The 14,491-nt window shown below is 40.2% G+C and overlaps 1 protein-coding gene across 3 annotated transcripts in view; it reads left to right on the top strand.

Annotated features, from left to right (window-relative positions):
• The window catches only part of SLC28A3 (solute carrier family 28 member 3), a 58,975-nt gene extending 48,357 nt beyond the window's left edge, over positions 1-10,618 (top strand). For all 3 annotated transcript variants that reach the window (XM_073880673.1, XM_025851649.2, XM_073880672.1), the window contains 4 exons: positions 2,120-2,201; positions 2,885-2,983; positions 3,226-3,346; positions 4,432-10,618. In XM_073880673.1, the coding sequence (XP_073736774.1) occupies positions 2,120-2,201; positions 2,885-2,983; positions 3,226-3,346; positions 4,432-4,558 (429 nt within the window). In that variant the 3' untranslated portion in view covers positions 4,559-10,618. The remainder of the gene's footprint in view (positions 1-2,119; positions 2,202-2,884; positions 2,984-3,225; positions 3,347-4,431) is intronic.
• The last annotated feature ends 3,873 nt before the right edge of the window (positions 10,619-14,491 follow it).

The following is a 14,491-nucleotide window of genomic DNA, read 5'->3' as shown; positions in this document are numbered from 1 at the left end:
TCCATCATGTAATCTTGCACATGTATGGGAAAAGGCAAAGCAGTATCATTTCAGCCTCCTTTTCCTCTTATTATAAAACCCTACATGGCCACATCTGTGTAACCCCTTCCTGCAGATCCCCAGAAACAGGAAAGACATATCTCAAGCACTTTGTGCCATCTCCCTCCCCACGGTCTCTTAATAAGCCTGCCTGTTTTTGAAGCCAATTGAACTAAATGAAAAGCACTAGAGAGAGCAGGGAATGAGGATGAGCTTTTCCAGAAACAGCAGACTGCTCAAATACATGAAATTTTTTTCCTGCCTGCTATATGCACACTGATTGAAAATATCAACAAAGGCATTCTAAGAAAACCATGAAAGAGAAGAGGGGCCTTATAATCAACAAGAAAATTTACCATGGCCACTTGAGTCTTGGATGTGAGCTTTTAAAAAATCCAGTTAGTTGGGGGATAAAAAGGAACCACTACTTTTGAATGTAGTATTTTCCTGGTTTGTTCTTTAAACCAAATCATAGATTTTTCAGGGTTTTGGAAAAGAAAATTATTGCCTCAATTGTGTGGGTGCCTTTGCCAGATTGGGTGAGTTTCTGGTGAACCACAAAGTCTACTAAATCTTCTGAGTGTCCTGTGATCGGTCCCTCAACCTGAGAAAGAATTATCTGGTCTGAGCAACACCTCTTGGCTGTCAGAGTAGAGCCAGAGGGCCATGCTCATCCTTCTACAACTTCACCTCCCATCTTCCTACTGCCCATGAAAGGACTATTACTCATTCTCCCACTGCTAAGCAAGACACCTAATACTCCTATGGGATGGTTAGATCCATGGACCAAAGAAAGGCAAACACACACCACAGCCAGAATGAAAGGAACCCTCTATGATGCCCTATGAGTTTCCTTTTTACTAATATAGTGCCTTTTCACTGAAGTATAATTTATGCACAAAAAAGGCCCTTTTTGGTGTATATACAAGTTGTGACAAATATATCACCTGTGTAACTTCATCCACAGTGAATATATAGACCATGTCTATCACACCTAGAATATTTCTCTCATGGCCAGCTGCAGTCAACAATACCCCTGCCCACTCCCTCATTCCCAGACAGCCTGATCTTTCGTTCATTATCAATTACTTTTGCTTGTAAAATTTCATGCAAATGGACTCACTTAGCGTTCATGTTGTTGCATGCATTAGTTATTTTCCTTCTTACTGCAGAGTAGTATTCTATTTTACAGATATCCATAATTTGTTTATCAATTTGTCTGTCAAAGGACATTTGGGTTGTTTCCAGCTTGTAGCTATTATGAGTATAGCTGCCATAAATACTCACGGACGTACGTTTTTATTTCTCCTGGGAAAACTCCAAAGAGTGTTATTGCTGGCTGATACAGCCTGTATCTATAAACTTGATAAGAAACTGCCAAGTATGTTTGTACTTTATAAACAGGCTGTGTCTCTTTACAGTCCCACCAACAATGTACAAGAATTCCAGTTGCTCCACAGCCTTGTCAACACTTGGTATTGTCCATTTTTTAGCCATTTTCACGGATGTGTAGTGGTATGTTATTGTTTTGATTTGCATTTTCCTGGTGACGAATGATGTTGAACACCTCCTCATGTGCTTGTTGGGCCATTTACATGTCTTTTGTGAAATCTCTTTAGCCATTTTTTATTGGGTGTTTTTCTTCTTATTGTTAAATTATAACAGCTCTTTACACATTCTCAATAAGTCTTTTGTCAAACAAATGTGATGTGAGTAGTTTCTGGGAGCAATCTGATATCCTCAGTAGGCTAGCCATGTGCCTGGCACATTATAGCAAGTGGCCATGAGTATTAGGAGTTATCATTGGGCAGAAAGTAGCATTTGTAGAGGCTAAGACTCCCGATTCCAAATCCTTTGTAGAGAGTCTCTGAATCCACACAGACCCTTTCCCTCTTTCAAATTCAAGGGGAACTGGGAAAAAAAAAAAAGTCTAGGAAGCAACAGGTGTTTGACACCATGCGCTGCACATTTACTTGTCAATATTGATTCCATTGTCATAAAAGGAAGCCTAGTTAGGGTGTCAGATTAACTAAGCTGAGTCACACCATGTTTACCTCTGTGTGTTTATGCTTTTTTGCAGGCTCGTTCTGAGACTATTGCCACCTATGCTCTCTGTGGCTTTGCTAATTTCGGTTCCCTAGGAATAGTGATCGGTGGACTCAGTAAGTGAAAAGAATATTCTTCAACAATGTATGTGACATAAACATACTTTCGATCTCCATCTTGTTCTGTAACAGTATTAGTGTCGGGGTAAAATGTCCTGTGACAGTAGTAAATCCTCTGGGGTCTATTTTTTATCCCTGCTCTGCAATATAGTTTTCCTATGTAACCCAAGCTAACCTTGATGACACATAGGTTTCACGTTGCATGCCAATTCCAGTGGATTTATAATGGCCACCTGGAGAAGGATTCTGAGGCCCAGGGCAGTGGGAAAATGCTGTGATTAATTAGTGATGTCTGCCACAGGCATAGAAGTAGATGGTGATGATGAGTTGTGGATGTTTGGATCTCACCTTGAAATCCATTTGCCTTGCTATGCCCTCCAGACACTGTGGTAAAACTTAGAATAAAACATAGGACTTGCTTCTTCTGTAGAAAATGGAAGCTTCTGGGCGTTCTGGTGTGGACAAATTTCTTCCCTCCCTCCCCCACCAGAGAACTTCTCTAGATGTGGAGCTCATCACAAAGCTCTTGAATCTTGACTTTCCCAGTTAATTTGGAAAAAAAAAAAAAAGAAATGTCACCCACCTGAGATGCCCAGCCCCATAACAATTCTCAGAGGCTGGGAATTTGGGATTCCCAATCAATGACCTCAACATTAATCTCCTATTTCCATGTCTCCCAGCATCCATGGCTCCTTCCAGAAAGCACGATATCGCCTCAGGGGCAATGAGAGCACTGATCGCGGGGACTGTCGCCTGCTTCATGACAGCCTGCATTGCAGGTACTACATGCCCATCTTTTGTGTCCTGTGTCCTGGAGCCCACAGAATGGCAGCTCTCAGGGGGGCCATGCCCCCACCCTGCGGATGCAGCATCTGCTGCTGCCAGAAGCTGAGATGCAGACCTGCTGCTGAGCATATTATAAAGTGAAATGTGCAGAGCATGGTGGAGAAGCTAAGAACAGAAGGAGGGCTCAGTAACGCTGTTAATTAATAAAATGGATGGCACTCTATTTCACTTCCAGGGATACTCTCCAGCACCCCCGTAGACATCAACTGCCATCACGTTTTAGAGAATGCCTTCAACTCCAGTCCACCTGCAAACACAACCAATGTGGTATCTTGTTGTCAAACTCTATTGAACAGGTATTGTATTCTTGAGTCTGACTTCTTCATATCCATTATTAATAAACAAATTAGGCCTAAAGACCCCATCCACTTATTTCTATAACTTTATAACTCTGTGTTCAAAAATAAGAACTTGTGGGGCACCTGGGTGGCTCAGTCAGTTGAGCCTCTGACTCTTGATTTCGGCTCAGGTCATGATCTCAAGGTCATGAGATTGAGCCCCTCATCAGGTTCCTTGCTCAACGGGAAATCTGCTTGTCCCTCTCCCTCTGCCCCTCCCCCCACTCACACTCACACACTCTCCCTCTCTCAAATAAATAAGTCAGTCTTTTAAAAAGAGAAAAATGAGAACTTGTGCAACAATTCTAAACCACCTTTCCACTTGACTTTTCTCAGCTGAGACTAGGAACTATAATACTAGTGAGTGCTGTGCAAACATTTCTTATGCCACCAGCTTTGTGATAGGCCCTTTGCATGAATTAGCTCATTTAAACCTTCCCTGAAACCACCGTATAACTTAAGAACTATTGCTCTTTTTAGTGTTCAATAAAATCGGGCCTTGAGAAGGCTATACCACTGTCCCAAGCAGAATGAATGTAGGCACAATCGAGATACAAAATGGAGGTCTTTCTGCCCAGAGAGTCCATGCCCTTAACTAGTACCCAAGCACTAGGTAGTTGGTACTGTGTCTCTGTCAAGGGCATCAAGCAGTGCAGCTGGCCTGACAACATGGCAATAGTGACAGTGTTGGGCTACACTGCATGAGGGGCCACTAGTGACCCATACTGGCCACTGCCACCCTGTACAGTTTCTATCTGCAAAATCAATATCCCTACCCCGTTTGCCCTTCTTAATGTGCATGTGTTTTATGAGGATTGATTCTTGGTTTATTCTGGAAGAAAGAGGGGGAGTCCTTGAGGCCAGACAGAATTTGAGAGTCAAAACTAATTCTCTGGAGCCTCTGTACTTAACCCACCCTAACCTGAAAGTGAGGGAGGAAATCAGCTTCCCACCCTATGCTATTTTTAATGTGTCTCCTCCTGCTCATCTACTGTTTCTGTCTTCGAAGGCTCAACTAACTGTTTTATTCTGCTTTCCACCAGCACTATTGTCAACGGCCCTGGTGAGGTCATCCCAGGAGGGAACCACAGCTTGCCTTCTTTAAAGGGCTGCTGCATGTTATTGTTGCCACCAATGCTGAACTGCAGCTGGATCTCTAAGGCATTTTGAGTTCAGCTACTTCTCTGATGGAACTCCAGGAACTCTGCTTTGGCAAGGAAAAAACAACAACACCACCATTCTTCATGGGTGGATATTTCTATCATGGAGTCAGCTTTAACTGGGAAGAGGAAAAACAGCAGTGAACTCTTCAGATCTCCAGCATCGTACTCCCCTCCTTCTTCCCTCCCTTCTGTAAACCCTTCCCCACTGAGAACTGCTATGATATCTCAAGATGAGCTATTGTCTCCAGTCCCAAAGATGTTTCCTGACCTTAGAATTTTATGACATTTTACCAGAATGTAGGTCTAAATGATGGCTCACAACAATGGGGTTATGGCTCAGCCACACCCAGAGTGACTCACTACTAAAACATCTCAGGGGAGGTCACTACATTCACCCTGGCTGACCGGAAGTAGCCAGAACTTGAATCTCACATGGACAAGGATCAGTCATTTATCACCCACTCATTGCCTGCCCTGAGGAAGTCCTACAGAAATCAAGAGCCCTTTAGAACATTTAGACCATTCTAAAACCAGGTTTTAAATCCTGTATGCCTAGAGAGTTATGCCAGTCATCTTACCCTAAATTTTGCTGCAATAAGAAATAAGCCAAAAACCTTGGTGACTTACAATTTATTTTTCCCTTACACCTTATGCTTATTGAGGGTCAATTTTGGCTGTATTTCATGTTGTCTTCACTTCCAGGACCCAGGCTAAAGAAGCAGCCACTATGTGACGTATGTCGGGAGAGGGGGAGAAAAATGGTAGCTCTCAAAACCTCTGCTAGGAAGGACCCTTCACTTCACTACATTCCATTACCCAAAGCTAAGCATATGATAAGCACAATGTCAATGGCTATGGATGAATTGAGTATTTTGAAGAAATGACATGATATACTACATGGATGCATGATAACCCTGTCTCCCTTCAAGGAGTCAACCTGTCCTATCACAGAAAGCCTACTCATGTGTAAATTTGGTTATGTTTGTGGTGACAGGACTGGAAAATTGTACTACTTTTTGGTCAAAAAGTCACTTAAGGACCTTTTGAGGAAGAAGAGTCCTGGTTGAGATCTGAAACCTTCCACTGATACTTCCATTGTCCAGGAAAGCATCAGCATCAAAGCTGCTTACTGGGTATCAAAACTTCTGAGATTTAATGTGTGTCAAAAGAAAATTCCAGAGACAATGGCAGGGTGCTCTTTAATGAAATGCTCATCACCAATTCTCATAATAGGCCAAAGACCGCATTGTGTGAGAAAACACAAACACCAATGACTGAGTCAAAAGGTGATTCACAAGAAAGAAAAAAATGTGAAAACGGTTTTGGAATGCCTTAAGTAATTTATTTTAGTTATGCTTTTCTTGTTCATGCACAATTTTTTGAAATGTATATGTAAATAGCTGATTTGTGTGTGCGTGTGTGTGTGTGTGTGTGTGTGTGTGTGGCAGCAGAGGTGAAGGATGAAATGCCCAAAGGACCCCTTATTTCTTTTTTTTAAATATTTTTATTTATTTATTTGACAGAGAGAGACACAGTGAGAGAGGGAACACAAGCGGGGTGGGGGAGAGGGAGAACCATGCTTCCCGTTGAGCAGGGAGCCCGATGCGGAGCTCGATCCCAGGACCCTGGGATCACGACCTAAGCTGAAGGCAGATGCTTAACGACTGAGCCACCCAGGTGCCCCATGGACCCCTTATCTCTAAAGTACAATATACTAGGATATTTCTAACTGTTGATCATTTGTATCAAATTTTTCTTGGAATTCATGTGCCCTTTCAGTATTTAGACTTTATTTTAGGAAAGTATATTTACATGTCTTTTCCCTCTGTCCTCTGTGTTCTTTGTGTCAACCTTCATAAAAGCCCGTGACAACAGTACGTCAAGGGTGCCAGTTATTCATATGTTGGTTCTCTTTGGTCTACTGTGGCTATTATCTTTCTAACTCGTTTTTCTCTTTTTTTAATTATTTGCATTTTTCTATTTTGTTTTATTCCTGAGACTCTAAGAGAATTTCTGTGCTATTTCTAGTGTGCTTCTCTGGCCAATTAATTTTCAAATTCTGTCTGTTGCGATTACTGTTCTTTGGATGTTTGTAGCTCTTCTCTGAGCTCCTTTATTTCAAGGAAAACTTAATAATTACTGTACTGTTTTTTACATTTTTTCTTTTTTCAACTGCAGAAAGTAACCATTTGTAATAAAAAGTGACACACACACACTTTCTTCAAACATATATATAAGAATGTGGAGGATTTGTTGCTTCTACAGAACTAGAATGAGTCTATTTAAATATCACATACAACTTCTTTTCCACTTGGCAACATACCTTGGACATTTCCACCAAGTCATTATATATAGTTCTGACTCTGTCCTTCCCTTCCCACTAGTATGTGTATGTGTTTGTGGGGTGGCGGGCGGGCGGGTATGATTCCACATAAATGAGATAATACATATGCTGGGAGAGGGAGGGAGTTAAACATCGTATATTCTTTCTACTTGCTTCCCTCCTCTTTCCTGTCCCTGGCCCACCACATATAGGTAACCCAGGTTAAATAACCTAACATAGAGCTTTCTGTACTTTTCTTTCATGCAGGGGTCATGTTTTAAACATATCCTATTGAGGATTACTATAGTTGTTTTACCATACTGGGATATTCTGTATGACTCACATTTCTCTGAAGTTTATTTTTCTTCTATAACAATACTTTGTGGATATTCAAGTCCACTGGCAAAACTTTATTTTTTTCAAAAGCTTCATAACAGTCCATGACATATTATGTATATGTATTAACCATTCTTCTAAGGAAAAGCATCCACTTTGGGGGATTTTGTTTTGGTTTTGGCTACTTTGAACAATACCTGCCCACTTACTTCACGCACTAGTGGCTTTATTCTATGGCAGGGCTATCTGACAGAAATATAATGCAAGTCACATGTGATTTAAAATTCTCTAGTCACCACTTTAAAAAAGTAAAAAGAGGGGCGCCTGGGTGGCTCAGTTGTTGGGCGTCTGCCTTCAGCTCAGGAGCCCCACATAGGGCTCCCTGCTCCGTGGGAAGCCTGTTTCTCCCTCTCCCACTCCCCCTGCTTGTGTTCCCTCTCTTGCTGTGTCTCTCTCTGTCAAATAAATAAATAAAATCTTTAAAATAAAATAAAATAAAAAATATAAAAAGAAACTGGTAACATTAATTTTAATAATACGTTTGACCCAATATATCCATGATATTATCATTTCAATGAATTATTTTATATTCTTTTTATTGAACTAAACCTTTAAAATCTAGTATATATTTCATACTTGGAGCATATCTTAAGACACTATATTTTCATCTGCAATACTTGATTTGTATTTAGATTTCATAAAATTTACTGTTGCAAAGTAAATTCACATGCCCAAATTGTTCCAAACACACTGAAAAGCTTTCCAATAACTGAAATGAGTATCAGTTTTTAAATTAAAATTTTAGTTCCTCAGTTGCACATATGAAATAGTTCCATATTTTAATTATTAGTAGCTACTGTATCAGACAGTGCAATTCTATAAGGTGGTTTCCTAGGTGAACTGAAGTGTGTATATTTGGTATTAATATATGTTGCCAGATTGCATCTTGGAGAAATATTGTCTTAATTTTTTAATTTTTTTTAATTTTCTTAATTTTTTTAATTTTTAAATGTTGTCTTAATTTTTACCTGCTTTGTGATACAATCTAATCTTTCCAACATGTTTTATTCATCCACCTCTGTGTGTATATGTGATATTTCTTTTCAAATGCAACATATTCACATAAATCCCATGCTGATTTCTTTTTTAATATTTTCCATCCTTGAACCGAGGAGGGCATATCATTCTTGAGCCATCTGAGAAAGAATAGTAAGGGTACGGACCGGACGAATGAGCTGGTGATCACTTTGGGCTTCTTGCGTCCAGAAACCTTACCAATCCCCTGTGAATGTTGAATGGCTTTGGATGACTGAAAGTTTCCCTCCTCCCAGTGAAACCACTTAGTGGAGTTTTGGGCACATGGTGATGTCTCCACGCTTCTTTAGCAAACATAAAAGCTGGAGGGCCATTTGCTCCCCTCAGTTTATCCTACACCCACCTACCCACAGTCTTCTGAGGTGGCAAAGATGGGGTGTCTGTGTGCTTCCTATATGTTTGTTTAATTGCTGTCTCAGGTCACTCAGTGCTGACAGCATGTTGCTGTGAATCTACGCACCCTGAGCTTGTTTCAAGACAGGGCGGTGACATCTCTTTTGAAGAATTCTGCACTCTTGTCTAGTCTGCCCGGGAAATCTGAAGCCCCCATACTTCTCTCTCTGTCATCTTCACACCAGTACAGTTTCCACTAGTCTGAAGGACGTTTTTTAAACACAGTATTATGGGTCCAGATATGAATGTTTCCTATTTTTAATCAAGATGAAAGTTTGCTTTGCTGCTTCTTATTCTCTTTGTTGTTTTCCACTGCCTTGCAAAAATGGCATTTCTGTCACCAATCCAGAAGCAATGATTATAAACAAATTCTCTGACCCTGCAGAGGCCTTATGGTCTCAGCAAAGAATAGACTATAGTCCTGGGGTATGGAGAATTTACTTTGATTTTTTTTTTTATTTATTTCATTGGTAAAACCGGCACACCCAAGCAGTTAGATCTGAGTGAGAAAATCCCTCTAACTATACAGATTACCAACAATCATTCATTTTGCAAGTGCTCCCAAATAATTGTTTTAATATTTCTGTAGTTTAATTAGGCCGGTAGGCCCCTGTGAAGATCTTAAGGTGTGCACTTGCCCAGTGAAGCTGACTTACAATTACAGAACAATTCCCAAACCAGGCATGCTTGTAAAGAAGGTATTGAAGGACACAGTGTGCCAGGAAGGATTAAACTACCCTCCATGTACAGGAAGCAGGGATGGGGGAGGCAATCATTCACATTTTAAACAGGCAGGAGCACAGGACTTAAGAAGAAATGTCTGGTCCATGTGCACCATATGGTGCTAATGAACCAGATGGTCCTGAGAAAAGCTACTTTTTACAGCCTGTTACTTAATTTTAAAAATTGCTGTAAGCTCGAGCAGGAAGGAAAGTATACAGGTACCCATTCTTTTTCTGGATCTAAAGACAGCATAAGCTTAGGGTAATTATGTTTTCTTTTCTATTACAAAGGCCATGTGACTGACCTCTGGATGTACAGTGAGTCATATCAACCCCAGTCCTTAGTGGACTACCTGGCATTTTCATTTCAAGGGACTCCAGAAAGTAAACAACAAATCTGCATCAAGCCAGCCCCTCTTACCCATTATGGCTTTTGCAAAATAGGAGGACAAATTTCTGATAGGAGGGATACAGCCTGTAATCATACAACAGAGAAAAGCATTTAAATGACAACCTTGGAAAGTTGTCCTCTGGCAACCACTTTGCCATGAGACACTGGGATTAGGGAAAAATTAATGTCTTGCACCCTATGTTACATGCAGAATCAGCCCTCCATCTTCCATATGCTGAGCATGCTTCCAGTCGTTTCCATAAAATAAGAGAATTGTAGAGTCCTAGGTCATCCAGAAATGCTTCCATCTCCTCTAGACAACCCCACCCCCACCCCAGTCACATAGAGCTACCAAACTCATAGATTACTATGGCTAAAAGCAGAGTTGGGGACAGTATTCCCTGGTCTACTCTGAATCCCTTCAACTGCAGAGTATCTACCTCATTCCATAATTGTTTGCCCCTATGTCTGTCTGACCAGTGGACTACTAATTCCTATGTATCTCTAGTACCTAGCACCTGGCATCTAGTACACATTCAGGAAATATTTGTTCAGTCCATGAATAAATGAATATTGCAAAATGGCTCACCTCCACATAAGCAGGAACAGTTAATTGGATCACTGTTAAAAACTTCTTAAAGTCTCATCAAAAATGCATATTCCTAATAAAAATTGTAAGTAATACGCCAGTGTATAACTGAGAAATTGGAAATCTTCCTCCCACCCCTCTCTATGCCCCATAATCAGCCACAGTTAACACTTTGCTGTCACTGCTAAGTTTTCTCTTTATATAATAAACCACAGTGAGTTATAGCGAACCGAAGTGGATGAGTCTTCTTTCAAGCCGGATGCCTGAATCACTTTCACATTCCATTTCTTGGCAACATGGGGCACATGGTTTTGCCTGTCTTCTAACACTGTGTTCTACAATGATTAAAAAACCAAGTTCAGGAGTTTGGCCTTCGGATACTCTGCATGGCTAGTCTGCAATTTAGTAGTGTGTTCTATGTTGAAGCTAAATGGAATCATTAAGAGCATCCTAATACCCAACATAAATAGTTGCATTTTAAGTAACCAGATTCCTTCTGCTTAAATGAGCAATTGTTGTGCTATTGGATCTGGAAAAGCTCTTAGAGAAAATGGAAAACAACAAGCCAGTTGCTACTTCTGATGGGGTTGGAAGTATTGTTTCAGCAGCTAGGATTCCAGCTCTGGAGCTGAGCTGCCAGGGTTCAAACCCTGGCCCCAGATGCTAGTTCTATTACCTGAGAAATTTATATAACTCTCTCTGCCTCATTTTCCCCATCTGTAAAATGCAAATAAACCTATCTCCTCCCCCATATTTTTGTAAGAATTAAAGGAGTTAAATCATGTAAAGCACTTAAAAGAACACCTCACTTGGGGCGCCTGGGTGGCTCAGTCTCTTGATTTCGGCTCAGGTCATGGTCTCAGAGTCGTGAGATCAAACCCAGCATCAGGCTCTGTGCTCAGTGGGGAGTCTGCTTGAGATTCTCTCTCTCCCTCTCCCTCTGCTCTCCCCCACTCACACATGTGCTCTCTCTCTCTCTCTCTCTAAAATAAATAAATCTTAAAAAAATAAATAAAATGTATAAGAAATGTAAAAAACACATTAAAGTTTGAAAGAACTGTAGGAAAGCCTGATGAGCATGCAAGGTGAACCCTGATCAGACCATAACAGATTTTGGCTCCAACAGCTTGCAAGGTACAGAAGCATCCATTAGCTGAAACTTTTGTTACTTGGGAGCTATAATAAATTGAATCCCATTGACGGGAAAGGTTGGCCAGTTCTTAAAAGCACTTGTGCAAAACAAAGACTCTAATTCTCATTAGAATTCACCCATCAGAATCCAACCTGACCTTTCTGAGAAGGACATCACAAAGAGTTAAGAATTATTTGCTCCCTTTGACCATCCATTCATCAATGTCTGGCCATAGAAACAGGTTATTCAGAAAATGAGGGTTTCTGTGTCTCCTTAAACCAAACAGAAGGAAACAATATGTTCTTGGGGACTCAGGAGAGGTCCTCTGGTGGCAATCTGACCTGACTGCTGTTTCCATAGTAACAGACTCCAGCCAGCGTTCTCAAACAAGCATCACGTGCTCCCAGGAAGCTGCAGCTGGACGCTCAAGAAAGTTCTTTCTCAAAAGCTACTGAAGTATTCAGAAAGAATTCAATCAAATTCCACCTGAAATTGGCAGGGGGTTGGTCATCTAGATGACCTGAAAATAAAATTAATTTCTTTAAATGTTTTCTCCTCATTCTGAGTAGGAATACCAGGAATATGCTTGGGGGGGCGGATTTTATTCAGGTTAGAAGTTTTTACAAGTGTCTCTGCTCAGGTGCATAGGACAGACACTGTCGGGACAGCCACAGTGAGGCACAGGGCAGAGATTCAGATAGTTTACACATGGGCCTGGAAGGACAAAGCAGAGATTCTGGTTCTGGAGGTGGGTTCCTCTATCAGCCACTGCAGCTAATTGGAAAAGGCACTCAACAGGCATTTTTGCCTCTATCCCTTCTCATAATAGCTTTCATCAGATGCTTTATTGCAAAAGTAATCAATCATATTTGTTTTAGAAAAATATTCATAATCTTAAGAAAAAATAAAAACTTTACCCATATCACAAAAATATAACAAGTGCTAATAATCTGTGGTTATAGCCATTCAGTGTCTATGTGTATAATACTTTTAAAATGAGATCACTATTGTGATTTATTTTGAGGCCAGCTTTTCCCCCCTTAATATATGGTGAACATTTTTGCAAGTTGTTAAATATTCTTCTATCTCATCATTTTTAAATAGCTGCAGAGCATTCCATTATACGACTGTACCATAATTTAATCTACCTCCTATGGTTGGCCATTTTTCATGATTAGTAACACATTTGCAATAACCATTCTTGTAGTCAAATCTTGGCACAAATTCACAGTGGCTGCCTTGCAAGACATTCAAAAATGCTACAGACACATAGAGATTTATGTCCCAACAGAATGCTTTCCATCTTATGCTAAGCCTCAAGGCAAAGCCAAATGATCAGTCTTTGAATGGACTATATATTTCCAGTACAAAGCTAGACTACCTGTAATCAAAATCCCAGATTCTGCTAGCAATCGAGAAGGTAGTTAAAACATGAAAGCAAGCCTGTGCTTGTCAGGATTTCATACACTAGTCACTGGTACCCACTTTGTGAAAGCTGTTAGTAAGTGACATACCAGGTTATCTTTATGTGATTAAAGATGAATTTTCTAGTCCCGAAGTTGGAACTGAAAGTCATTTCTCTGTTTCTTCAGTGGGCTTTTATGAAATGGAACTGCTGAAACTTAAGCCATATACGTTTAAAATTTTGAAAGATACTGACAGACTGCCCTCCATGGAGATTAAATTGATTGATATTCTCACCAGCCAAACACAATGTAGTGTTTTATTAAACTTTTGGACTTTTGCACGATGCAAAAGAAAATGGCATCTTGGTGTTGGTTGAATTTACATTGTTTTTGTTAAATGAGGCTGAGTATCTCTGTTGAGTAGGCTTTCTTTTCCTCTGACATTTGTAGGTGTTCTTTATCTATTAGGGAGCATAACCTCTTGTCTGTGATATGAATTGTCTGTGATATTTCCCCAATACTGTCATTTGTATTTTTACTTTTTTGTGGTACTTTTTACCATGCAAAACCATGTCCCAACATCATTTATTGAATGCTGTTCATTTATATTTTCCCCATATATTTGAGATGCCACTTTTACCACATAACAAAGCTCTATATATTGAGGAGTATGTGGACTTTCTGTTCAGTTCCATTGATCTATCTACTCCAGTGAGGATCAATTGTTTGATCTTGAAGGGGATCAAAGTATGCTACCCCAAAAGATGCCACTTCAGTATAAGGACTGTTTCAAGCTGAAAGCAATTAGCTCTCCATCCTCCCCCTTGCTCTCTAAAAGCAGGGCATTAACTACCATTTGTAAAGGTGTCTCTCTGCCCTGTACCAGAAGAGGAGCACAACTCAATTACTGAAGATGGCTCTTATCAGTGGGAAAGGCAATAACTTGAGTCTGTGTAATCTTCCTGAATAATTCTTTTCTTCCATTAGTTCCCCCACATATTTACTTTCCACAACGCACTGCCCCTAGAAGCACAATTTACTGCCAATTTCCTTCCCACAATTTATTCCCTTCCTTTATCTACTTACTTCACAATTGATCACTCTTTGTTAAAATGGTATAATCCCAGGTCAAACCACTTCTTTGGGTTTTCACATCTTTCTTCTGAATCCCCCGCAGGCAGAAGAAATAAACTGTTTCTCTTGTTAATCTCTCTCTTACAAGTTTAATTCATGGGCTCCAGCCACAGAACCTAAGAGGGTAAAGGAAAAGATGTTTCCCTCCCCTACAATCTCTAAAATGGAGATTATAATACCTATCCCAGAGAATTAGCCTGAAGATTTAAATGAATGTGGAATGTCTGTCCCATAGCAAACTCAATGAATTTCAGTAATGATGATGAAGGGAAGAAAAATATTGCCTACTTCACTCTTGTACAAAGAAAAGTAGATACCCAGAGAGTTTGCACATTACAGTAGTCCAAAGAGTAGCTTTCCATTATACTTTGAACTAAAGACTCCTTTACATGTGGAAAATGATATTACCAATGACCTTG

This window comes from Callorhinus ursinus, unplaced genomic scaffold, assembly GCF_003265705.2.
Source record: "Callorhinus ursinus isolate GAN/ISIS: 27379988/994484 unplaced genomic scaffold, GSC_fseal_2.0 scaffold39, whole genome shotgun sequence".
NCBI lineage: Eukaryota > Metazoa > Chordata > Mammalia > Carnivora > Otariidae > Callorhinus > Callorhinus ursinus.
This window is presented reverse-complemented; position numbering and strand designations above follow the sequence as displayed.